Source organism: Talpa occidentalis, unplaced genomic scaffold (assembly GCF_014898055.3).
Source record: "Talpa occidentalis isolate TD23 unplaced genomic scaffold, MPIMG_talOcc4v2.1 talOcc4.2, whole genome shotgun sequence".
NCBI lineage: Eukaryota > Metazoa > Chordata > Mammalia > Eulipotyphla > Talpidae > Talpa > Talpa occidentalis.
The window spans coordinates 58,753,355-58,779,972 of NW_023602073.1; the positions used below are offsets into that span (position 1 = coordinate 58,753,355).

Below are 26,618 nucleotides of genomic sequence, written 5' to 3' on the forward strand. Positions count from 1 at the left end.
CATGAGCTAGCTAGCACTTCTCTGGGCAAACTCAGCCCCTGTTTTCTGTTTGAGACAATGTTCTGTACGCTCGTTTGTTTTATAGGATTATCTTTAGCAGAGCCAGGCAGTCTCCCTTCTATTTGGACATCCCTTCCATTTGGACATCTATCTCAGTTGTCTATGCTAACTCCCAGGGGGTCTAAAGACATCTGAGTTTACATCCTCATCCAGTCTCTACAAAAAATTGTAATAGCTTCTTTGGAAAAAATTTTAATAGCTTCGATGTTGCAGAAAACTTATAGTTTTACAATTCTACTTAAGATATGAGGGTGGGGAAGATGGAAGATAAAGGTGATGATTTCATGTTATGAAATCATGAAGAAGCCAAGTAAGTAAAGCATCTCCCTTTACTCAGCTTTAATACAGAAGCAAAACTTTTAGAAACATCAGTGACACTTGCTGAAGGCAGTACAAGTGTACAAGGCAGTCTTCAGCTGCCTCTGCTTCCCCGGGCTCCCGCTAAGGCTTTTACCTGCTTCAGGAAGCCAAATAAAGGGGAGGCATTACTATTACCACTTGTCACTCACCTTGAAGGACAGAATAATGACTGCAACATTTTCTGTTTGTCAAATGGAAAGCTACAGTCTCTATGAATACACCTTGCCCTTTTCTCCTGGGACTGAAACAACAGTTAGGAATCTTGAGATCTAAGAGTGGAGTCAGGTGAATAAAGGGCAAGGGAAGGAAGAGCCAGTGGTGCAATTCACACCAAAGGCTCCCTTTTCCTTGTTCCATAAATATTTAATGGGGTGGGAATTACATGCTAGTTGCTACCCTAAGCACTAGAAGAGCAGAGATAAAAGTCAATTTTTGTCTCATCCAACCACTGTACTGGCATCACGAGTAGAGGTTTTCCTTTTGCATGGAAGAGAAACAGGACAAACAAACTAAGTGATGGTCTCTTATCTTTTAAAACTTATTTTCAGGTAGCAGAAATTTCCATCCTATTGGACAGAAGGACAACTTGAACTGCCATTGGGTGGTTTTAATTCCTCCCCAGTTTAGTAAAGGCAAACAAAGAACAACTTTCCCTCAGGATAAGCTAACTATACCTACATAAAGTTAGACTCTGACTAAATTTTTTCAGTCCTAGCCAAAAATGATGTATTTTCACTGATCTACTGCCTCTCACCCAGCATAAACATACTACATACTTCTCTAAGATGGTCAGCCCAGGTGGAATCTGTGGCCAGAAACATTCACTGAACCCAACTAAGATCAAAACTAGGGAACTGAGTCAACAATGTGAGCTAACAATTAAGTCAGTGTGCCATCTAAAATCCTGACTCCAACAGACAATTCCTTTACTTTTATGTAGAAAAAAATTTTTAATTGATTCACTATCTGAGAGAATGTCCTCCACTACCATGCTGGGCAACAGGCACATGCCACAAAGGATTAATAACTTTGAAAATCATGTGTACTTCTCTGTACAATTTTACTCTGAATGATCATTATTTGATAGATTCTGAGACTTGGGTAAAGCTAAAAGATATATGTTTTGTAAAAATAAGATTTATTTGTAAAATGCAAAGTATACTGACTAATCATAGAGCTTTATATTTTCTCAAAATTAACTGAAACTCTTTTAGTGCTTACACCCCCATACCACACACTAATTTTCAGGTAATACATAAACTGGACAGTTGTGCAGGTTTAGTATAAACTATAGAGCCTGAAGAGTTACTGCCAGGGTGTTTGATACTCTCACCCCAAAATTCCTGGGAGCCTAAAGTTTCCAGGTAACATGATAATTAAGGAGAAAATTAAAATTCAAAATTCTGAGGTGGCACTCAAATGAAAGGCAGAGAAGCTTCAATGATTATACCTGAGTTAGAAAGGATTGGGTATAGAGCCAGGTCCACCCCTGCTCTTGGGTACTATCCTAGTCATGGGGTCTCCTTGGTCCTTCTGTAGCATCTGACCGTTTATAGGGTATGTGCAGTCATCACCAACTATAATCTGTTCTTAAGCAACCGGCTCAAACTAGATTTCTAGAAAGTCTGCATTTGTGTTTTTAATACACTGTCTAATATTTTAAACCCTACTTATTTTGCATAAAGTACTTATGTATCTTATAAATCTATTTGCAAAGTGTTTAGGTTTTAGAAAGTGTTCTTAATCACTGAAGGAGAATCTGCATTATATTTTTTTCAAATATATTTAGAAATTGGAACACTGGTTTCCTTAGGTAGTAATGAGTTACTCAGAAGACCCAACTTTGGTTTAAGTGTACAGAATGAAGTATATTAACACACAGTTTAAATTCCAAAAATTCTAATTCCAAGGTGCAGATACAATTTCTATCTCTCAGCATTCAAGAAGTTCCATGCTACCATAGCAAATATGATCTCAAAAAAAGGGCTCCTCCTGACAAAGACATATTAGGCTCAACTGGGAAACACAAATAGCAGGTGCAGCTCTACTAGATTTTCAATTTTAAAGACTGCACATAATGTGTTGGCATTATTTGTACTTTTACAACATATATAACTCCTTTTTTGGTTAAAGAAAATATTATCTGTACACATAACAAAAAAAAAAAAAAGACAATGATAAGAACATGCATTTTAATTAAACAAAAAGGATCATTTTAGGAGACAAAAAGCACCACTACTATTGGGCTTTACCTGCTCTTTCTCAAGCATATCTGCTTTGCGGAGTATTTTCATTGCATACACGTGCCCTGTGTCTTTCTTCTGTACCAGCCGCACCTAAAAGTTATAAAAGAAGTGCCAAATCAAGAGTTCTCAATGCCCAGCTAATGCTTGCATGTGTTATAAGGAATAATAATTAAACTGAAAATGTATTAAATTTTTAATATAAGCAACTAGCAATAAGGGTGCAGAAAAAAATGTTTTCATTGTACCAAAATGGATATACTACACACAGTGAAGTGAGCACTGGGAATATCCTCAAATATTTCTACCTCTGAACAGCTCTGGCTCCCTAGTTAAACAAAACCATCTAATTTAAAACCCTCACTTTCTAACTTGAAGCCTCATTAAACCTCTGGCACATGCCACCCAGTCTGTTTGTTAGGGGGAAAGGGTGTCTGCAGCAAACTCCATACAGAACTTGTGGACTCCACCCCCACTCCATCAAGACACTGAAAACTACAAATCCCATGATCACAGAAGGGAGGGTTGCGAGGATCTGAGGGGGAAGTTAAGCAGCCAGATGCTCTGTTTGAGTATTTAACGGGCCACATGTCCAGGGGGTCGCTCTCTTGGCCTGACAGCACGTGGTTTTTCACCAGCTCGGTGGGTCATTGGGATTCCAGGTCAGCAGAACAGATGAGGACCCACAGTCAGGCAACCCATTTTATATCCGGGTTGCTCTGTAACATGTTCAGAAAACCATGTAAATGATCACAACAACATTTAAAACAACAGCAAAAGCTCCTAAAACAAGAAAAACGTCTGAAAGGAAAAAAACCCAAAATGTTTCAATTAGGGAAACAGGATTCTATGTAGTTTCTTTTTTAATTTTCCAATGTTTTTAAAGAGAAGAGAGAATTTTATGAGGAAAAGAAAACTAATGGTCTACAAATCTAAAGAAAAACTTCCTATCAATTCCGTACATTTCCTCCTCCTTTTGAACAAGATGTCCTTTCTCCCTCCACCTTTCTTCCTGTTTTTCCTGATTTAGTTCCACTTCCCTTCCTCACTGAACACAAAGCTCTTTACTGTAGCTTTCCCTCTCAATTGGTCAACAGGGATTCTGAACACCGAGTGATCAATTTAACCTATTACCTTAACTATGTACCATCACTTCCCTGAGGTACTGGTTCTTGATAATATGCAGCTCCTTTTACACAAAGATAATAAAATGATTTTATCAATAGGTCATCCACTTTGGGTATTCCCATTAACAGGATGACCTTGCATAGGCTCAGTCAAACCTTCCCCAACAGATCTGATATCTTGTGACCAACAGAGATACATTTGCATGACTAGCTGGGACAAAGTTTTAAATGCTTTCAAAACTCTACCACTCATTTTTATAAATTTCTAAAATTCTTTAACTTGTCTCCCATCTTTTTTAAGCTTTTAAGCCAACATGACAAGATGAAATAAAGGATGGAGATTTGTTGCTAGTTTGCTTCTGAGAGGCAGGAGTGGGGAAAGTTAGACCAGGGTCCAACTTCTGATACCACTGCTCAATGGCTGTGTGACAGTGAATATTACACACCCCTCTGAGTCTAGTTTCATCACCTATAAAATGAGTTACACTCTTACACTCATCATTATAGGAAAGAAGACTCAGTGAATAATAAATACTGATTTCCTTCTCCCTTTCAACTCTCCCTCCAGATCAATAACTTAAAGCATCAAACTCTTCTCTCGCAAAACAGAGACCTGGGATTGTGCAGGGTGAAGAAAGAGAGGAGGGCAGATAAGATAGAGAGGACAGTTAAGATACGGAGCTGGCACACTTGACCCAACTGCCCCATATTTCAGTTATATCAACTATCATGAGTTCATGATATGTTAGAAGCGTCAAAGTCCTGTGGCATTTTTGTATTTGTTAAGTAATATTTACCTCACCAAATGCTCCTCTGCCTATTACTTTCAAGGACTCAAAATCTTCCAATCCAAGTCTTGTTCTCTTCAAACGAAGAAATTCTGTTTCCTTCCGAGCATGTGCTGATCTCCTGAGTCGTTTCTAATGTTGAAATAAAGGGGAAAGGTTGAAAAGGGGAGGAGCTGAAATTCTGTAACTCCGCAACAAAGTTGCATTTGTGATTCCACCCATCTGGAAAGTAGGGCTATACCACACTACTCTTTTCACACATTACATCACCACAGCAGCAGTCTTTGGAGGTTACTCTTTCCTTCCTCAGCCTGAACAGACTGATGGGCACCTGCTTTGAGGACTCTAACTAACCTACTTCAACAATCCCTGATTCTAGCTTTCCTAATGAAGGAAAGACAATTAACATTTTCCTTTAATCTTTTTTATATAAAATTAAAATGTTTTTTTAAATTTCCCTCTGCATTTTTACACATTGCAGTTCATTTTATACTCTAATATTCCTGTTAAGTCCTAGGTGGTTTTCACCATTTTCCTGGGTGCTGTGATTCATTCCTATTTTCAAAGTGTTCCACTGCCATTTCAGTTCCTTACATAGTTCCTTGTTAACTGTATTTTTCTCCAACCACATCTATGGGAATGGGCTTGAGGGTAAGGCAAATTTGAGAGGAAATTTGCCCCACTGCTATGGAGATCTTTTAGTGAGTTCTCTAAGTATGTTTGCTTTTTTAAAATCTTCACTTGATTTTAACCCTTCCTTTTTTTAGAATTCTAAATCTAATAAATCATAATTATGCCTAGAAAAGTCTTCCTCTCCCTTCTGGTACTCTTCTCCCTCTGAAACATCTAAATCCAGAAGTGCTCCAGTCCCCATAAGCCCCTGTTGAGCCAAAACCCTTCCCTCATGTACCAAGGTTAACACTTGCTACACAAGGAATCATCTTCCATGCTAATTTCAAGGGGAAAAAAATGTCCAGTATTACCTCTTCATCTTTTAGGCCTTCTTCTTCCATCACTTTTTCTAATTTCTTTTGTCTAAAAATAAAGCATGTGAAATAGCATTTGAATGACAACTTTCTGAAACATCTGTATAAATCTTTTTTCAAAAAAAGATCTTTATTGTAAGATTTTTATTTTATTTTTGCTTATAAGAACTGGGGTATGGGGCCTCCCTGGTGGTGCAAGGGGTTAAGACACAACCTATGAAGCAGTCCACAGCCTCTGCAGCATGAGTTTGATCCCCTGGTCGGCCAGGGAGCAACCTACATGGCGCAGCAGACCTCTCCTGACTCACCCGCTTCTCCCCTCAGCAGTGTACTTCGGTCAATCTGCCTGTTCTGTTCCCCACTCTGTCTCTGGTGAATCTTCTCACCCCCCCGCATCTTTGGCCTGTACCCCAGCTCTTGCATGCATAAATAAATCTTTTAAAAAAAATAAAAAGAATCCTCAGAATGCCTCCAAAACACATTAAAAAACAAACAAACAAACAAAAAAAAATACCTGGGGTGTAGGCCAGAGGTGCGGGGGATGAAAGGATTCACCAGAGACAAAGTAGAGAGCAAAACTGAAATACGCTGCTAAGGCGAGCAGCGGGAGAGACAGGAGAGGTCTGCTGCACCTTATGTGAGTTAGCTCCCTGACTGGGGATGGAGCTCAGGTGGGTTTGCCACAGGAGGGCCTGTGTGGTAGTAGTGCTGAGACTTAACCCTTAGGCCACCAGGGATGCCCGATACAAACCTTTTTTTTAAATGATGAAACAGGTGAAACTCAAAGTGCCTAAAGACACAAATTACAGTTACCAACATATATGAAAAGATTCCCACCCTTTGTTAGTTCTACATTTTGAAAAAAGATTGTATAAGATGTGAATGCAACAAACAATTGTATTTTGAAATGACAAATTCTTTCTCATTTTTGGGGGGGAGGGGTAGTGGTATTTCCTCCTTAACAAACCACAAAACAGCTGGTGTTTGATAACCTAGTATATCAGGGTGTTTTGCTCCGTCTCCCTTACTGAAATTTACTTCCTTTATTTTCACCTCTTCCTCTTCTCCCTGCCATAAGCAAAGAGTAAAAAACATAAAGGTAAAGGCAGAATTTGGAGATTCAAGGGGCGAGGAAGGTAGTGTAATGATCACTAAGTAAGAGTGGCGCTACTATCAAAACCTAAGACACTGAATACTCAAGAGTGCTGAACTTGAGAAACCACATCTGCGGATAATAGAACCGCCAGTCTGATGCAACCAAATTTTATACAACTAAAATAAACAAGTAAAACTTCTTACAATCAATTCCACACAACCTTTATTTTTTCAGCAGAAATTAATGAAAGTACATGGTCTGGATCGCCCCTTCATCACTTAGCAACATCGCAGATAACAGGCAAGGTGAGCAGGGCTGGATAGAATAAAAGCAGGGGTGCAGGAAGCAGTACAGGTAGGCTGAGACACACAGCACTTCAAACGCCACACTAAGAGAAGACCAGCCCTTAGTCTGTACCTAACAAAGGGCATGCACAGGAGTGGTGCAGATGCAGAGTTGAAGGACTGACAAGGCAAGTCACTAACAAAGACCGAGACAAAGTGAAAGTTATTGCAATGATTCAGATGTACAGTAAAGATCTGGAGCTAGGGCTGCAAAATTAGGATGAAGTGAACAGAGTTATTGCAACTATGAGCAACTAGCAGAAGGAGTCATGGGAAAAGTCCCAGAATTTCTTGTACAGGAGGATAATGACACCACTAACCAAGACAGGAAGCACAGAGAGGAACATGGGAAGATATATGTCTAAATTCTCAGGAAGTGGAAAGACCTACTCTGACCCTGATGGGGAAAAAAGGAAGCATCTACATGGCTCCCAATGTGTCTACTTCCCTCCTTCTAGTTTCCAGAGCCTTTTGGGATATGCATCGATGTGTGTACATGTATTGGAGGGAGAAGGCTTACTATTGATATAGAAGTTGTTGGTAGTTTCAGGAGTGCAAATTCATTCTATTTCAGTGACTGAAGTAAGAGGAAGTAAGGAAGAGTAATGTAACATCATGGCAAGATCAGTAAGAACTGAACTACAGATGGTCCCTTCTAGGCCTTGAGTACCAAGCATCATCATACCTTCTAACTCTGTGTGTTTTGAATGACCACATCAAACTGGGCAATAAGTCCAATGTGCTAGTGCACAACACATATCACTGACACCGCTCCTTACAATTTATTTTAAATCTAAATTCACATCCTGATTCATAAAACTTTCAGTCTCGAATAAAATCAATCAATCTAAATTCAAACTGCAAAGTTTCCACAGCTTTATTGCAAGTGTAATTAAATTGGCATCAGTAGAATACCTGCCTGAGAGTAAATATCAAACTCAATTCCTTGAACACAATCATATCCTTTTAATAGAGACCCTATCCAGAAAACACCTATCATACAGAATGATCCACGGTAATGATTTACTGGGATCAAATTATCAAAAACCTCGAGGGCACTAAAAATGATACACACAGCCTGAAATGATCCTTACGTGTGATATCCTCTGTGGCATACTAGTGAAATACTATTAACTTGTCAGACTCATAGTGTTATTGTGATTATGTAAGAAAAAGGCCATATTAAAGTTCAAAGGAATGAAATGGCAGCTATTTGGAACCTGCTGTAAAACAGTGGCAAGAAAAAATAAAATGGAATAGATGAAGCACATTTAGCAAAGTCTTGATAACTACTGAATCACAGGGATGACTACATGGGAGACAAGAGGGTCATCATATGGATGTTTCAATCTATGTGTGTGTGTTAAAAAAAATGATCATAACAAAAGAGAAAAGCAGGCCCCTTCTCTGGCATGTTTCTGGTTGCAGTTCCAGGTTAACCAACACTCCACTCCAGCTTTGGGAAAGCCATGCCAATGTGCTCAACTCCAAAGTCCCAACCAACCCTGGGAGAGGAAGAGACTATTTTCACACTTAAGAGGCCACACCCAGCTCCATCCAACCAAGGCACTCCATGAACCCATTTCCCAAGAGATGGTAAATTCTTTTGAAGGCAGACATTGAATCTGAATCCTCTGCAGTAAGGACCCTAGCAATGTTAAAGGCATCCAAACAAGACAGACAAAAAACAAAATGAGAATTTGTACTACAATTTGTTCTCAAAATTACTAGCCCAATACTTATTTCAAACCCCTCATCATATAGTATTAGCCAGTCATAATAAAAACATTTCTTTATCATCAATTATATCATTAAAGCTATGTATTTAGCAAGGTTCTATGATGTTTTCCCCCATAAACATCAAAAAACTTGGAAATTTGCTTCTGACAGTTCTAACTTTTCTTACTACAGAGGTATTACCTACCAATCATTGTCTTCTTTCAACTTTTAAATTTTTCTAGCAATAAAACCTAAAATAGGTTTCCCAAACTGTACCAGCAAACACAAAACCAAGTATCAACTCATTTCCAAAAAAGAGATCACAAAACTACAAAGATTAGCAAGGAAAAGTGATTCTGTAAAGCTCAAAGTATCTTCTTTTAAAAAATGAAACAGGATTTGATAACAAAAATTATCAAAAACAAACAACCCTTAAACATGCTCTTCTTACTTTTGATTAATTTGACTTTTGAGAAAAGTAAAACCACCAAAGTCCCTTTTAGAGGGCCTTTCCATCTTAGGAATCTAAGACAGAAAAAAAGCACTGATTTCAATCCATATTTGGATGCAACTTCAGTGTAAATCAAAAAGCAGCACCTATAAATAGTATTAATAATACCATGTAACAACTTGTTCCTGGAGAAAGTGATATACCTCAATGATGAACTACAGGGCAGAGTCAGTAGGATTAAAAAACAACACTAACATCAAATGAAACAAGTAATTTAATGAGAACTCATAAACATTTGTAACTACACCACCAGAAGCTCCAGTTTCAAGAGAGTGGCTGCATTGAAAATAACTCTCCAACAGTCTTCATAGGCCTACAGATATTCCGTGAAAATTTATATTCAAATTCCCCTTGATCTTTACCTAGGATCATGTGTAGGTACTTGTCTGTTTCAGGGAATAGTAGCTTGTCACAACCAGTTATAAAAAATTTTTGTCATTTCAAATACAGATCGGTATATTTTTATCAAATCATATAGCCCATGTAAATCATAATTTACATCCTCATTAAAAATGTGGCTACAAAAATCCTATCAAAATATTGGCATATCAAATTCTGCAACATACAAAAAAATAATACATTACAACCAAGAGATTTTACCCCAGGAATGCAAGGTTAGTTTAATTGAAAAATCAGTTCACATAATACACCACTGAAAAAGCATAAAGGAGGAAAACAATATGATCACTTGAAAGAAGCAGAAAAAGCATTTGACAAAATTCAATATTATTCATGATGATAGCTCTCAAACAGGAACAAAAGAAACTTTCCCAACCTGTAAAGGACATGTACATGGGGAAAAAAAACTTACAACTAACATAACTATGAAATAGTGTTTTCCCCCTTAAATCAGGAACAGAACAAAGATGTATGCTCCCATCACTTATAAAACTCTCTACTTGAATATATGATTGTTTATATAGACTTTATCTCTAGGAATAGAAGATCCTAAGGATCTATAAAAAAGCTACTAGACTAAATAAATTAGCAAGTCACAGGATATAAAATAAACATGCAAAATTCAGTTATAGTTCTAGATGCTGGGAGAAAACTGGAAAATGACATTTCAAATATCCATTTGTAATAACATAAAGAAAACCAAATTGCTAGGAATATGTTCACAAAAAACATGTAAGACATCCACATTAAAAACTATAAAACAATGCTGAGAAAAATTAAAGAAAAATCTAACAAAATGGAGAAATAACTCATATGCCTGAAGCAGCAGATTCAATATTATTATAATTCTCCACAATCTACAGATTACAATCATACCTCCATCAGGTTTTTCTATAAAAACTGACAAGCTGATTTTAAAATTCATATGGAAATGCAAAGAACATATAATATCCAAGGCAATCTTGGAAATTTAAAAAAAAAAAAGAACAAAGCTGAGGACTTATTACCTGACTTCAGAACTTATCACAAAGCTATCAAGTAATTAAGGTATTATGATACTGATAAGCGAATAGATCAATAAAACAGAACAGGAGTAGATACATACACCTTAACATGCCATTTTACTTTTTATAAAAGTGCCAATGCACTTTTATTTAATGGGGAAAAAGAAAGTCTTTGCAACAAATGCTACTGAAATAATTGACTATCCATAAAAAAAGAAAAATTTCAAAGCCTACCTCACACCACACACACTTTCTACTTCAAGATGAATCATAGGACTAAATGTGAAAACTCAATGTATGAAACGTCCAGAAAAAAAAATAGAAGTATATCTTATAACTTTGAGGTAGGTAAAGGCTTCTGAGAAGTCACAGAATGTAATAACTATAAAAGAAAAAGATGCCAAATTAATTTCAACAAAATTTAAAACGTATGCTCATCTAAACACATTGTTAAGAAAATGAACAGGAACGCCACAGTCGAAGATAAACTATTTGCAAAACATATATATGACAAACCACTGGTATCTGGGATATATAAAGAAACTCTATAACTCAATTGTCAAAAAAAAATTCGACAAACACCTCCCAAAGGAAAATAAACAAATTGCAAAAAAACACATTAAAAAGTGTTCAACATCATGAGCCTTCAGGGAAACAGAAATTAAGTAACAGTGAAATATCACTAAACACCCATCCACAAAGGAGAGCTCAAGTTAAAAGACTCACAAACACAAATGCTAACAAAAAATGTAAAGTAACTAGAACTCTCATACACTGTTGGTGACATTCTGGGAAAACAGCTAGCAGCTTCTTATAAAATTAAACATATATCTTTGTGTTTATGACCCAGCAAGTCTACTCCTAAATATTTACCTGAGAACTGAAAAATAAATGCTCACCAAAAAGTCTGTACACAAATGTCATAGAAACTTATTCAAAACAGCCAAAAACTAAAAAAGTCCAGATGTTTATCCACTGCAGCATGAGTTCAATCCCTCGCCGGCCAGGGAGCAACCCACATAGTGCAACAGACCTCCTGTCTCTCCTGTTGCTCCCCTCAGCAGTGTATTTCAGTAGATCTGCCTGTTCTGCTCCCCACTCTCTCATGAATCCTCTCACCCCCCTCACTTCTGGCCTACACCCCAGTTCTTGTATGCATAAATAAATAAATCTTTCAAAAAAACAACAGTCGAGTGTTTAAACAAACAGCAATATAAAGGAATGTGCTACTGATATAACAGCAACGTGGATAAACCTTAAAAACTCAAGTGTAAGAATCTATTTATGTGTTCCATCTGCATTAATAGGCAAGACTAATCTACCATAGATACAAAATCACAACTGTAGTTGCTGAGATTGAAGAAACAAGAGGAAGGAAAGAACTTTCTGGGATGAGGGCCTCCCCAGTGGTGCAGCGGTTGAGCACTGGGTTGCGTAGCTGCCCGCAGCCTCCGCAGCGCTGGTTCGATCCCCGGCTGCTCCCCGGCCACGGGAGGAGGGTCCCACATGGCGCGCAGACCACTCCTGCCGCCCGCTGCTCTCCTCAGCAGTGTACCTCGGTCCTTCTGCCTGCTCTGCTCTCACCTCTGGCTCTGGTGAATTCTCTCACCCTCCCGCGCTTCTGACTGTACCCAGTGCTTATATATATAAACAAACAAATAAATAAATCTTTGGAAAAAAAAAAAAAAAAAAGAACTTTCTGGGATGATAGTAATATTCTCCATCTTGATAGCTATTTAAGTTATACAGGTATATGCATTTGTCAAAATGCATTAACGGTACCCTTAAGTGTGTGCATTTCATTGTATGCAAGTTTTATAACCCCTTTAAAAAATTGTATAAATACTGAACTCTGTTTGTTATACAAGCAGAAATATTCAGAAATAAAATATACTAACATCTGCAACATACTTTGAAGTACAGTAAAAAAATAAGTTGGATTAATAAATGGATAGAGGGATGGATAAATGGTTATGTGATAAAAAAAATAAATACTTGCAGAAACTAAATTATATATATGGGTTTCACTGTATAATTCTTTTAACTTTCCTGCACTTTTCAATATTTTCATAGTAAAATGTGGGGAGAGAAGTTTTCTTTATGAGTTACTACACAGTGTATACCAGATCAATAATAATACCACTAACTAAATGCTTGCTATGTGTGAAATGTGACGTAGGTACCCATATATATTATATTTAATACACAACAATTCTGCAAGATAAGTAGTATTATCCCTATTTCCAGATGGGGGAACTGAGTCTCAAAGAAACTTATTCCAATTTCATACAGTCATTGATGGTAAAGGCAGGATTCTAAAACCATGTCTAACTCCATTAAGGCTGCTCTTTCCATTATATTATACTGCCTGAACAGTGAACTCCAAGGAACTGGACCTATTAATTTTTTTATAGTACAATGGAATTTTTTGTTACTGAATAGCAGTAAAAATAAGGGGGTTAACAGCAAGGCTTTGGAAATCCATTGCAAAGGGATAGCTTATTAATTGGTTGCTACTTATTCTTATCTCCTTTCAACAATACTATAAATGCCGTTTGTTTTTTTTTGTTTGTTTGTTTGTTTTTTGCGTAGAGCTGGATGTAGGCCAGAGGTGCAGGGGGAGGGGACGGAGGATTCACCAGTGACAGAATGGGGAGCAGAGCAGGTGAAATTACTGAAATACACTGCTGAGGGGAACAGCCAGTGAGACAGGAGAGATCTGCTGCACCACATGTGGGTTAGCTCCCTGCCTGGGGATCGAACTCAGGCCATAGTGGTGACAGCCCTGAGACTTAACCCATAGACAACCAGGGAGACCCTATTAATGTGTTTTATAATAGTACACATGAATGCCAAATGATGACACAACTTTCTCAAACAAAATTCTTTACCTCATTTCTCGTTCTTCATGTTGAGCTATAAGGTTGCTATAAAAATTCTCCAGTGTCACTTTGGTCATTGTCACTCTTTCCTTTGTGTGATTACTCATGGACGAGCAAGGTGTTGAGCCTGTCATCGCCATGGCTGCTAGAAACAAAAGAAGTATTAGTTTGAAGTTAGAATCCACTAATTGGGCCTCCCCTGGTGGTGCAGCGGTTGAGCGCTGGGCTGCAAAGCTGCCCGCAGCCTCTGCAGCGCCGGTTCAATCCCCGGCCACCTCCCCTCACCAGTGTGTTTCATCAGTCTGCCTGTTCTGTTCCCCGCTCTGGCTCTGGTGAATTCTCTCACCCTCCTGTGCTTCTGACTATACCCAGTGCTTGTATAAATAAATAAATAAATCTTTAAAAAAAAAAAGAATCCACTAATGACGCATTCTTCTACCCTGCTGGCAGGAATATATAAATTGGTATAAGTATTTTGGAGGACAAAGTTATACGAAACAAAAACCAGACAAACAGAAGACTTAGTGAAAATATGTATATCTTAAAGAGCCAGTACATAATACACTATGACTCAGAAATACCATCCCTTGGTATATGGCCTAGGGAAATTGTCACAAAAGCACCTGAGGGGACATGCAGAAGCATGTGCATTACAAAGAGGATGTTCATTATGCCATCATTTGTTTAATGGGACATTGAAGGTAATTCTGTAAGGAAATAAAATACAGTAGATGCATACTCAGGAATTCCATACAGTAGTTAAAAGCAATTCCACCTGTACCTAAAAACAACATGAGTAAGGGTATCTTTCAATAAAACATAACATTGCACTGTATTTTTAAAGAGAACAAGATCATAATACCATATGCATACAGTAAACAAATAGAATACAGACAATGTATCAAAGACCTTTAAGAATTCACACACAAGGGGGTTCAATGCAGTCTGGTAATGACAAAAGAAAACTAGAAATTACATGAACATCCAAAATAGAATTGGTTATATATTTAGAAAAATCTATGGGCCACCCTGGTGGTGCAAGGGGTTAAGTCTCAGCATTATGAAGCTATCCACGGCCACTGCAGCACGAGTTCCACCCTCAGAAAGGGAGCTGACCCACACAGTGCAGACCTCTCCTCCTCGCCCACTGCTCCCCTCAGCAGTGTATTTCAGTCAATCTGACTGTTCTGCTCTCCACTCTGTCTCTGGTGAATCCTCTCACCCCATAGCCCTGCACCTCTGGCCTACACCCCAGCTCTTGTATGCATAAATAAATAAAATAAATCTTTAAAAAAAATCCTGGGCCTCCCCGGTGGTGCAGCGGTTGAGTGCTGGGTTGCAAAGCTGCCCGCAGCCTCTGCAGCGCTGGTTCGATCCCGGCCGCTGGGCGAGGGTCCCACATAGAGCGCAGACTTCTCCTGCCACCCACTCCTCCCCTCAGTAGTGTACTTTGTCAGTCTGCCTGTTCTGCTCCCCGTTCTGGCTCTGGTGAATTCTCACCCTCCCGCGCTTCTGACTGTACCCAGTGCTCGTATAAATAAACAAAATAAATCTTAAAAAAAAAAATCCTGTCATGAAATAACATGCAGACAATTAAAGTATGTTCAAATGTCAGGGGAAGTGATTTCAACATAAGTGCAAAGAATATACATTAGGATCTCAATTGCGTTTGTGTTTAGTAAATGTGCACAGATTAGGAAAAAAGTATGTCAGAAGCATGTCAATTAAGTCACTAGTGGCTTAACTCTAGGCAGTGAGAGTACAACAGATCATTCTATTCTTATCTGTGATTCACATGTTTTCTACATTTTCTTCAGTGAGCATGTATGATCACCACTGCTGCCATAACTTTTCAATTTATAATTTCTACAGTTTAAAAATATCTATGACTAGAATGCTCATCTAAAGGTATATATGTACACTGACATGTCTTGTGGTATTTGATGTTTGTTGTTTATTTGAATTTACAAGTTAAAACAAAGGCCTATAAATATGTAGAAAAAAAAAATACAAAGAAAAGCCTTAATCATGTTAGTGAGGGATGATACCTAAGAAACAAGGAACCTGAACTTACTAGTTTCACATATGAGAAAAACTGATACCAACAAGGTTTAAACATCTTATAGGGCCTCTTTTTTACCCTAAACTTAATCTCATTTTCTTCCAGATATTTTTGCCAATCCATATTGTCACTCTTGGCCAGAGAGTTCACCAACCCTGACTTGCTGCAACATCAGTAATAGTGCTCATTATTTTATTTTTATCACACCTCCCTCCCACATGTCCCAGCTCTAAATCTGTTTTTTTTTTTTCATCCCAACATAAAGCTGAGTGAAAATCAGGAGAGGCTAGGGATGATTTTCAAAGTTCGTTTATGAAAACTTTTAAGGTTGTGCAGTTAATACTTAACAGATTTTTAATTGTTTTACAGATTAAACTAGGACTTTTAAAGAATGTGTGAACTCTTGTTACTACTAAGAAAAAAGGCGTAACTTTAAGCAATTTTATAAAATGATACTGGGAGGGGGGAATCACATAAGGAATAATTCCTTCAGAGCAAAAAGAACCAGAATCAAGGCTATATTTCAGAGTCAAATGTTTTGATTCATGATATACCAAAAAGATCAGTAATCACAAATTCAAGACATTGGACTCAGCTCTACAATACTATAAAATATGTTCTCTTTTATGGAGAAATTTCTACTAATATCAAAGCAAACTCAAATGTTTTTAGGATATCAGTAGGAGAACTTTTTTTAAACTTCTGTTTGGTTAGGAAGCTTGGGTGTGGTTCCTTATTTGTCAGCCTGTACCCCCTCCACCCACAATGAAAACCACATGCACTCTAAGTTTGGTGAAGAAATTTTTAAACCAGATTTAAAAACAAGTCTGAAGCAAGTGAGAGCTTTGTAGTTCACTGCCTGAAAATTTCCGGAGTAGCTGAGTGTGTGTGTGTGTGTGTGTGTGTGTTTGTGCGTGTTGTGTGTGTTTGTGTGTGTGTCCAAGCTCCTGCAGGTATTTGTTCCCCCCCATACAAAATTAGTTACATTATATATGTTTATATATTTATAAAGGAGTTACATTTTTAACAACTGAAATTACTGAAACTGAATTACTGAAATTAGTCAAACAACTGAAACCTAAAAACACAAGGAGAGCTTTTAAGCCTCAAAGGGTGCCCTCATACAATAGGCAGTTAATAAATGTAAATTGAGCAAGTTAATGATTTTTCAGTCAACAAAGCTGAAGAACAAAGAGGACATTTACACTGACAGATACACAAAAACTGGAGAAAAATTTTAGGCCATTTAATTCATTGGCTTGATTTTTTAAACTTTTTAAAAGATCAAAAGGAGATTAAATAAACTCAAAAATGCTCATCTGTTAGGCCAACAAATTTTCTGGCAGCGGGTTTTTACCTTCACATACATCTCTATTGTAATAACAAACACTGCACTATCCTTCCCTTTGACCTTTCCTCAAACCCCCCCCACACACACACACACACACTTCACTCATAAAAGGTTTGGCATATTTCTAATAACCTTTTATCAGAAGATGCAATTATTGCCCGATAGCAATATATAGGTTTACTGGGTCAACAAAGTACTTTTAATAAGCTAGGACTTTCGCTGGTGCTTTTGATGCAAGTCTACATGCCCTGACTTTCCGCTCATTCGAGGCGCTAGCCCTATCTGCTTCACCCTCCAACTCTGCAGAATTGGTGAAAATAGGTGAACACTTCTTAAAAGTTTTAAAAAATTTAACAAAATAATGTGATCTTCATAAAAGTCAGCAGTAGGAACTGCAAACATAAAAGGAGGTCAAAAGAAAACCATCCATTTAGTCAATGAGGATAGTCATACCTAGTTGACTGGATTTATAGTAGCACATTGTTAACTATAAATATCCCTTATCTCGCTGATTATTTCCTTGTGACTGACGATCCAATGTATGTCACTCGGTCAACTCATGGGCTAAGATAATTCCTTAACATATCAAATTTCTCCTATGTAACTATAAGCAACTGGAGAGCAAGCACCCTGTCTTATACCAGTTTTAATATCCTCCCCCCATCTTACGCACAATGCTATGCACTTAAGAAGCACCTTATAAAAGATTTACTAGGAAAACACCCACTTTTTATGTCTATTTCTGGGAATTAAGAATATATACGCATGATGGGATTTACGGTTGGGAGTTGGAGCTTTCTATACAAAGCTGAAAGGTAGAGGTCCTGTCCTTTTACGAGGAAGATGGTAACTAACATTTGGGATGGAGAGCAGAGCCTGTTTTGGGGGTAGAGGTGGTGGTTTCATGTTTAACGAAACCACTTCTACTGCCTAGCTAATTCTAATGCAGAGCTAAAAAGCGAGAAGCAGCATAGGGTCTACTTCACTTCAACCTTCCTCTGAACATCTCACAAAGAATAAGGTACTCTTCGGGTTTCAGTCACGTCAAAGTGTAACTGAGAGATCTGGTCACTCAACTATTGTTCTGCAGCACACTTTCTGATAAAGATTTTCGACTTTCCGTTTTCACTCTCTTAAAAGACTCTTCATTAAATTTTCCTGTAATGTTAAAAATTATCTAGACTCCAATATCCTGAGACCGATCATGCGAAAGGGGGCAGATTCAAAGGTACCAGCCCCCGAGGCTGGTAGGTTTCAGACATCTCTGCCGCAGACAACAGCACTCGGCTTCCTAGACTTCAGAAAAAGAAAGAGGAGGTGAAATTGGGGGTGATCGAGATCCCGGAGGGGTCTGAGCGGTGGCGGCGAGCAGACAAAGTTGGCAACACGGAAAGGAGAGGAGTCTGGCTCCCCGCCTCGAATGCACAGGCGGGCAGCGCAGGGGCCGGGTGGAGGGGCCGGGGCTGGGGACCGAGGAGAAACCCCGAGGAGCCTCAGGAGACCGGGCGGAGCAGGACACCAGCAGGCTGAAGAGAGTGGCCCTCGGCCACAGACCAGGGCTGCCAACAGGGCACCGGTGGAAGGGGGGAGCCCCCAAAAGAGTCGGGGTACGAAGAGACGACGAAGGGAAAGCTGGCAGGGGCTGGACACGGAGCAGCAACACTCACCAGGGCCGCGGGGGAGGCAGGGCTGGGGCGGCGGGCAGCCCCGGGCGCCGGCCCGGCCAGCGGTCTGGACGTGCGGGCAGGCGACTCCCAAGGGCGGGAGCCCGCGGGTCGGGAGGGGAGGAGACGCGAGAGGGAGCCCAGGTAGGAGCCCGGGGAGGGTTGCGGGCGAGGACAACAGGAAGCGCCCCAGCTGCCGGAAAAGACGGCAGCGCGCAGGGGCCAAGGCCGCCGGGTCCCCCGTCGCAGACAGGGGCTGGCGCGGCGGCCGGGGGCCGAGACTGCGCACGCGTGACTCCCCGGGAATGGGCGGGGGCTCGGGACTGCGCATGCGCGGCCCCGCCCCGCGCGCCCCAGTCGGAGACGCTTGTCTGTAGACAGAAGTGTGAGGTGCGGGGGGTCTACGAGTGGGCGGTGCCGGGGAACGTTTCCTTGGGTCTTGTGATTTTTGTTGTTGTTTTTATTGTTTATTTGGAAATACAGACTCACGAACAGTTGTAAAAGTAGTACAAAGAGACCTTCTGCACCCCTGGCGAGGTATAGAAGGGTCCTTCTGCAAACAGAAAAGGGGTCAGCAGTGACAGGAGGGGGAGCTCGCGCAGGACTGGGACCACTGCTCCTTGGGGAGGGGCTTAGTGATGGTACTTGTGCAACATTAAGGGTTGCAAGGATCCCATGGAGGGAGGACAGGGAAGAAGGATTGTAGGAAGGAGACATGGTGCATTAGAAATGTGGTAATGAAAAATCTGGTTTGGCAGTTTAGGCAGGGTATCGGTGCATGAAACCAAACGGCGGGTGAAGGGCCTCCCTGGTGGCGCAAGGGGTTAAACACCGCGCTATGAAGCAATCTGCAGCCTCTGCAGCACGAGTTGGATCCCCGGCCAGGGAGAAACCCACACTGTGCAGCAGACCTCCTGACTTGCCCGCTGCTCCCCTCAGCAGTGTATTTCTTCAGTCTGCCTGTTCTGATCCCCATGCTGTCTCTGGTGAATCCACACACACACACACACACACACCACCATCTCTGGTCTGTGCCCCAGCTCTTGTATGCTTAAATAAACAAATATTTAAAAAAAAAAAAAAAGGGCGTGTGAAGTATAGACTGATTTGTTCACTCAAATATACTACCTACTCTCCCAGGCTCAGTAAGTAGAGGATTTTGCCTTGTTCACTGGGCCCTACCCAGTGCTGAGGCTCTTCTCCCATCCAACCTCTCTCAACATTTGGGTAACTATATAATACCTTATGAAAACCAGGAAAGTGGCATTGGCACAGTACAATTTTTTTTAATATTTATTTATCCATATAAGAACTGGGGTACAGGCCCGACATGCGGGTGGTGAGAGGATTCACAGGAGACAGAGTGGGGAACAGAATAGGCAGATCTACTGAAAAACACTGCTGAGAGAAGCAGCGTGAGGCAGGAGAGGTCTGCTGCACCATATGGGTAGCTCTCTGGCAGGCCAGGGATCAAACTCGTGCTGCAGAGGCTGTGGATAGCTTCATAGTGCTGTGCTTTAACCCCTTGCACCACCAGGGAGGCCCAACACAATACAATAAGCTAGACTCAGAGCTCAGTGAGATTTAACCAGCTTGGTATACACTCATTTGTGCATGCATATGTGTGTGTGTGTGTGTTAGTGCATGCACACATGCACTCATCTGTAATTCTGTGAAATTTTATCACTCACCTGTGTAGTTGTCATCTACTTCCTTTGATTTTTGACCATTGTAGCAATAGGTCTGATGGCACCCTTCACCAAACCTAGTCTTCCTTAAAATGAGGATTACATAGTATACCTACAAACCTGCCTCTGGGAAGGGATCCCAGTAAACAGAGAATTGATAGGGACTGGGTGCATAGGGAAAGGAGTAGGGCACTATGCATGGTGTAGCAAGAAATCTGTTCACACACACATTGCTTATGGCCTATTTACTCTGACCCATAACCTGTTTTTCAAGGCTACCCAACCACATAATCTTTAGTACCTCCTGGGGTAAAGAAGTCCCAAGTTTACCAGCTTTGGGGCATTCTTTCATTCCTTGAAAATAGAGCACAGTGCTCTTAACCAGAGAGTGTCAGGTTCCTGGAAATAAAGATGAGAGAGACTTGGTGCCTGGCTGACTTCAAAGAGATCATTTAGGAAGCGAAAGAAACATGCACAAATCTTTCATTTGCATGTTCCATGATATTATGGTCCCAGCCAGCCAGGGAGCTAACCCACATGGTGTAGCAAACCTCTCCTCTCTCTCCCGCTGCTCCCCTCAGCAGTGCACTTCAGGAGATCCACCTGTTCTGTTCCCCACTCTGTCTCTGGTGAATCTTCTCACCCTCCGCACCTCTGGCCTACACCCCAGTTCTTTCATGCATAAATAAATCTTTAAAAAAAAAAGTGGAAACCCCTCTTTCCTAGACTCCCTTGCAGTTAGGGTAAGGGGCACAAAATCTGAGTGCCCCCAATCACTTACACCCACTTGTGACTGTGTTGGAAACTAGGGTGATCTGACCTTGCCCTTGCATGACTTGACCCCATTTGCTTCACTCTAATATTGGTGGTATCAGATCCTGCCTTTACTTAAATTTTGATATTTTGTTCATTATGGGCTTTTTTGCATTAATTTCTAATTTTTAAAAACACTGCCTTAAAATATTATCTTGAGTGTTTTTCCACCCTCATAAATCTTGTATCTGATGCAGGTGTCTTATTTGCCTCATCCTGCCCTAGAGCGATCACTCTGAATTTGTTCTGGCAAGAGTGGTGGTTGTGCTATACAGTTCCTAGAGGCCTCATTGGCCATAGTTGCATCACATGGCCACCCCTCCTGGGAAAGCAAGTATTCAGCTTTCTTATGCTGTGTAATGCAGGCAAGCAAGGAAGAAAGGGTTTAGAAAAGGATATTATGTGCTTGCTTCACCAGCATAGATACTAAAATTGGAACAATACTGAGATTAGCATGGCCCCTGTGCTAGAATGACTTGCATATTCCTAAAGCATTCCATGTTTAAAAAGGGGAGGAGGGGAGAATGGATATTGGCCTATCCAGCCAGTAATATCTGTCATGGTCGTAAACATTACTTTGCTGTTCTCTTTTAATCCAATTTACTAATCTAAATGGAGGGCTGACATGTAGCAGGATTTATTGACTTCTGGTTAATGGGAACAGTGAATAGATTCAATTCTTTGTATTTCCTATTCCATATTACCTCTGCCCTCACAAAATTATAATTACAATATAATTTACCTAATGCAAGCTTGTCAGTTTTATAAGAAATTTTTCTAGAAACTCACAGGGAACAAACAACCTTAGAGAGTATTGTTATTCTTTATCCCTTGGTACTTGAGTTTCTTGTTTTGAATATTAGCACTTTTTTACCTTGCCCTTTTCCCCAGTTTAAGACCCACTAGACTTTCCCTTTTCTTTAACGTCCCATGTTGTTCTCTGTCCCCTGCTTCTCCATCAGGCTGATCTGTGTTTATTCCACTAGCTGACTCCTAAAGGCATCTTACCCTCAGCAGTGTGTGCCCCATACTTGGGGACAATAACATCAGTTGTTGGACCTCCCCAGTGGTGCAGCGGTTGAGCGCTGGGTTGCGAAGCTGCCCGCAGCCTCTGCAGCGCCGGTTCAATGACCAGCCACTGCGGCAGCCTCTGCCACTGAACGCCAGTGAACTTACTGGAAAGAAGGAGGCTTTCACTCAGACATCCGAGTGAATAAGACCCCCTTCCCCTGTGCGCTGGACTGGACAGTCAGTGACGGGTAAGATCGGGGGCAGACTAAAGAAGGCACTGGCTAGCATCACGTCTGTGACTCCTGACGACCTAAGACAGGTGCAGTCCCCGAGGGGCTTCATCATGATAAACTTTGGCGTTCACATCAAACAAGGCCTACATGCCTATAAGCCTAATTTAAGCAATAAGCCCGCAGTAAAAAACCCCTCCTTTGCTTGAAAACAAGGCTGCTAAGAGCGTTGCCTACAAACAAGCCTGATGGAATTACTTACAAAGCAGTTTAACCATTAACCAGATAGTCATTGTTTCTGAATAAATAGCAAGTTAGCAACCTGTCTATAATTATACTATTTTTTCACCTACTTTGGTTTTTCTCTATATGTGTGCAATCAGTTTCAGGAAATGCATGATAAAGAAAATAGTGTGTGGCAATAGTAGTTTTAAAATAATCATAATACTTCTCACATGAGACAACACCATAAAAATTAAAATGCTTACGTAGAGAATATATTGCTCGTGATCACTAAAAGTAAAAGGTAGCAATAGTTAAATATTAATGCTTACTGATAATTGTGGTTTTGGGAAACAAATCAAGAAAAGCTAGCTTAAAGAATGCTGTTCTGTGTAAGCAACAATGATTGTGTAGATTCAGTACCTTGAGATTGTTTACTGTGCCATGTCATGGAACAGCGATCACATGAACATGAATAATGAAGTAGATGTCTTAGGCGTTACTAAGCATTTTATGCTGAGAAAAAATTAAATTGTATGAAATCATCCATTGTTAGAAAAGGTATAAAAGTGTATGATGATTTTGAGCACATTACATTCAGATCTTCACTCTTGAAGTGTGTCTGTCTGTCAGTCATTTCTGCGCCGAATCCTTGACCGCCTAGCTCAGTCTCTCATCCCTGGGTCAGCCTTGCTGCTCTGCCACTGCGCCGGTCGGCGGCAGGCCACCAGGTGAGGGTCCCACATGGCACACAGACCTCTCCCGCAGCCCGCTGCTCCCCTAAGCAGTGTATTTCGTCACTCTACCTGTTCTGCTCTCAGCTCTGGCTCGGTGAATTATCTCACCCTCCCACGCTTCTGACTGTACCCAGTGCTTGTATAAATAAATAAATAAATCATTAAAAAAAAAAAAGTAACATCGGTTGCTTCTGAATTTCCCTCCAGATATTACTGGCTGGATAGGTCAATATCCGTTCTCCCCTCCTCCCCTTTTTAAACATGGAATGCTTCAGGAACATGCAAGTCATTCTAGCACAGGGGCCATGCTAATGTCAGTATTGTTTTTGGTGCTTGCTAGCCCAGTGCTTCTCAAACTTTAATGTGCTCACAAATCCCCTATGATTTGATTAAAATGCAGATTCTGATGCAGATGAGATCTGTGTTTCAGACAAGTTCTCTAGTGATGCTAATGCTGCTGACAACAGACCACACTTGAAATAGCAAGGAACTTGAACACACATGTAAGAGAAAAATAAGAAAGGGAAACTGCCCATGATTTGGCAGTCCTAGGTCCCTCCCTACCAAGGCCAGACTCAGGTGAGGTACCCAGGACAACACTGAAGGGAGGTGTTCAAGCTTGGAGGCAGCCTCTGCACTTGCATGACCCTGAGGGTTAGGGCCTCTTACATTGTGTATCATGGGCACCTCACTTAACCACCCTGGTCTTGTCCTGGTCACTAGCAAGCAACATTTAGGTGGGGATCCCTCCAGACTACTCTCTAATGTACTCTCTAATGAATTTACATCTAAATTATGAAGGTTTTAAGTCCTCAATATCTTATGACTTAATCTTAGCAAATTTATTTAATAATCCTGTTCCTCTAAAATGTGCACAGATGATTTATTTGACTGGAGAAATCATAAGTGTTATTATTTTCTTCTTTATATTTTTCTGTACTTTCTAAATTTCTACCTTGGGCCCTATCACCTTTTTAAAATTAAACTTACATTGCAATATAACATTATTTAAGCTGCAGGTGTGCATCATTGAAAACCAACATATGTACATGTTACATTATTTGCCTCATAATTTAGTTTTCATTTTTATGAAAACTTGAAAAAGATGTGCAAACTTGAAAAAGCTGAAGTGATTTTACAAATGATAAATAACAATTCCTTGTCCCACCTACTTCCACTAGATTTACTCAGCAGAAGCAGTTGCTTTCAACAATTTTAGTTGTTTCTTCTGCCATTTATCTACTTATTTCCAAATAATACTGCTATTTCTTCAATTTTTAGTTGTATATTTTTTAAAAGATTTATTTATTTATGCATACACAAGCTGGAGTATAGGCCAGAGGTATGTGTTCGAGGGGCTGAGAAGATTCACCAGAGACAGAATAGGGAGCAGAACAGGAGAACTGACTGAAATACACTGCTGAGGGTGCGGCAGGGGAGACAGGAGAGGTCTGCTGTGCCATGTGGGTAGCTCCCTGGCCAGGGATCAGACTTGTGCTACAGTGGCTGCCAATAGCCAATATTCATAGTGCTGAGACTTAACCCCTTGATCACCACGGAGGCCCCAGTTTTAGATATTTTTTAATGTCATCAGTGATGCTGAGGATTTAACTCACATCACAACTTCTTCCACATAACTTCTTCCACCATGGCCATTCTCCTAAAATCAATATTCAGTGTTTACAACTGAGTCAAGTGGGGTAGAATAATTACACTGTCTTCTTATGCCACTTTTTGTTTTCCCTGGAGTTAACAATTGACCCGGCTTTTTCCCATGCATAGTTTTGTGGGGGTTTTTTTTAAGATTTTATTTTTACCTAGAAGAACTGGGGTATAGGCAAGAGTGAGGGGGGCTGGGTGAGAGGATTCACCAGAGACAGAGTGGAGAGCAGAACAGATGGATCTACTAAGGGGAGCAGCAGGCGAGACAGGAGAGATCTGCTGTGCCATGTGTCTCAGCTCCCTGGCTGGGGATCGAACTCATGCTGCAGTGGCTGCAGATAGCTTCATAGTACTGAAACTTAATCCCTTGCGCCACCAGGGAGGCCCTCCTATGCATAGTTTTATTTCAAAATATCTATCACTGACATATCTGCAAGATATCTTCCCAAATGGGAAAACTTTCCTCAGATTGTTACAGGGCAGGGAGAAGGGCACCCCAGGACCCCCAAACCTGCCAGCTCTAAATAGTTTCTGCCATCTGCCACATCAAGACAAAACTTATAAGACCTTTAATGGAAAGGAACTTTAGTACAATTAGTGTGCAATACAGAAATAACAGAGAATATAGTTTCTAAATCAAGCATCCAAAGTTACCCATCCCCTCATGGGTAAGTGTCCCACCAAACAGTATTGGCCCAGGACAAGACCCAAAAGCCTGCCACAAATCTAAAGCACCTTCTGGCAGGGACCCATAGAAAAGGGTCAGAAACAGCCAGACAAGTCTGGGAGGAAAAGAGCAAAATCAAAATCAAGATGAAAGCTGCCATTGTCACCTCCCCACGGGTCTCTCACCCACAGTTGTTTCAACCAGCCCAGGACCAAGAAGCAAGTGCAGTTTCTTCACATGTCTCTCTGTGCCTTCTTCAGGTCACCTTCTGGCTCTCAATCTGCTTAGCTCTACCCTCCTTTGGGTGGAGGAGGGAACCTGGAACCTGCCCTTTTCCTGGGGACCAACCCTATTACAAGATCACGGTTAAACTCGCAGACTATCAACTCTATTTTTTTCCTCTATGAACAACTCTTCATTTATTTATTTTTTTTTAAAGATTTACCTATTTATTTATACAAACACTGGGTACAGTCAGAAGCGCGGGAGGGTGAGAGGATTCACCAGAGCCAGAGCAGGGAACAGAACAGGCAGACCGACAAAGTGCACTGCTGAGGGGAGCAGAGGGCTTGGCAGGAGAGATCCTCATGCCATGTGGGACCCTCGCTGTGGCCGGGGATCGAACCGGCGCTGCAGAGGCTGCAGGCAGCTTTGCAACCCAGCGCTCAACTGCTGCGCCACCGGGGAGGCCCCGAACAACTCTTTAAATTAAGCAGATTATCCTCCATAATGCATGAGCAAAGAGTCCTCCAAAGAAACAGAATGAAAAGGAAGGAGGGAGAAAGAGAGAGGAAAGAGGGGAGAGTGGAGAAAGAGATTTGTTTCAAAGAAAAGCTCATGCAATTGTGGGGGTAGCGAGTCCAAAATCTGTAAAGCAGGCTGTAAACTCAAGCAAGAGTCGATATTGTAGTCTTGAGTGTGAAATGCAAAGGTAGACCAGTAGGCTGGAAGCTCAGGCAGTTTTTCTATGTCATCTTCTTAGGGCAGAATTT

General features: G+C 40.6%; 1 protein-coding gene and 1 non-coding gene across 4 annotated transcripts in view; one reads left to right on the forward strand and one right to left on the reverse strand.

The window, feature by feature from the left end:
- The window catches only part of STK38 (serine/threonine kinase 38), a 37,954-nt gene extending 19,070 nt beyond the window's left edge, over positions 1-18,884 (reverse strand). The window contains exons 1-5 of one of the 3 annotated variants that reach the window (XM_037519606.2): positions 18,600-18,884; positions 13,529-13,661; positions 5,562-5,613; positions 4,588-4,710; positions 2,673-2,756 (exon numbers count right to left, since the gene is read on the reverse strand). In XM_037519606.2, coding sequence (XP_037375503.1) covers positions 2,673-2,756; positions 4,588-4,710; positions 5,562-5,613; positions 13,529-13,659 — 390 coding nt within the window. In that variant the 5' untranslated portion in view covers positions 13,660-13,661; positions 18,600-18,884. Of the gene's footprint in view, positions 1-2,672; positions 2,757-4,587; positions 4,711-5,561; positions 5,614-10,871; positions 11,020-13,528; positions 13,665-18,599 lie in introns of those variants that run through there. The other 2 variants (XM_037519607.2, XM_037519608.2) reach the window with 2 other exon arrangements.
- Positions 18,885-21,499: 2,615 nt separating this feature from the next.
- Positions 21,500-21,603, forward strand: LOC119253595 (U6 spliceosomal RNA). Its single transcript, XR_005127132.1, has one exon. It is a non-coding gene; the product is annotated as a U6 spliceosomal RNA (small nuclear RNA).
- Positions 21,604-26,618: the final 5,015 nt, after the last annotated feature.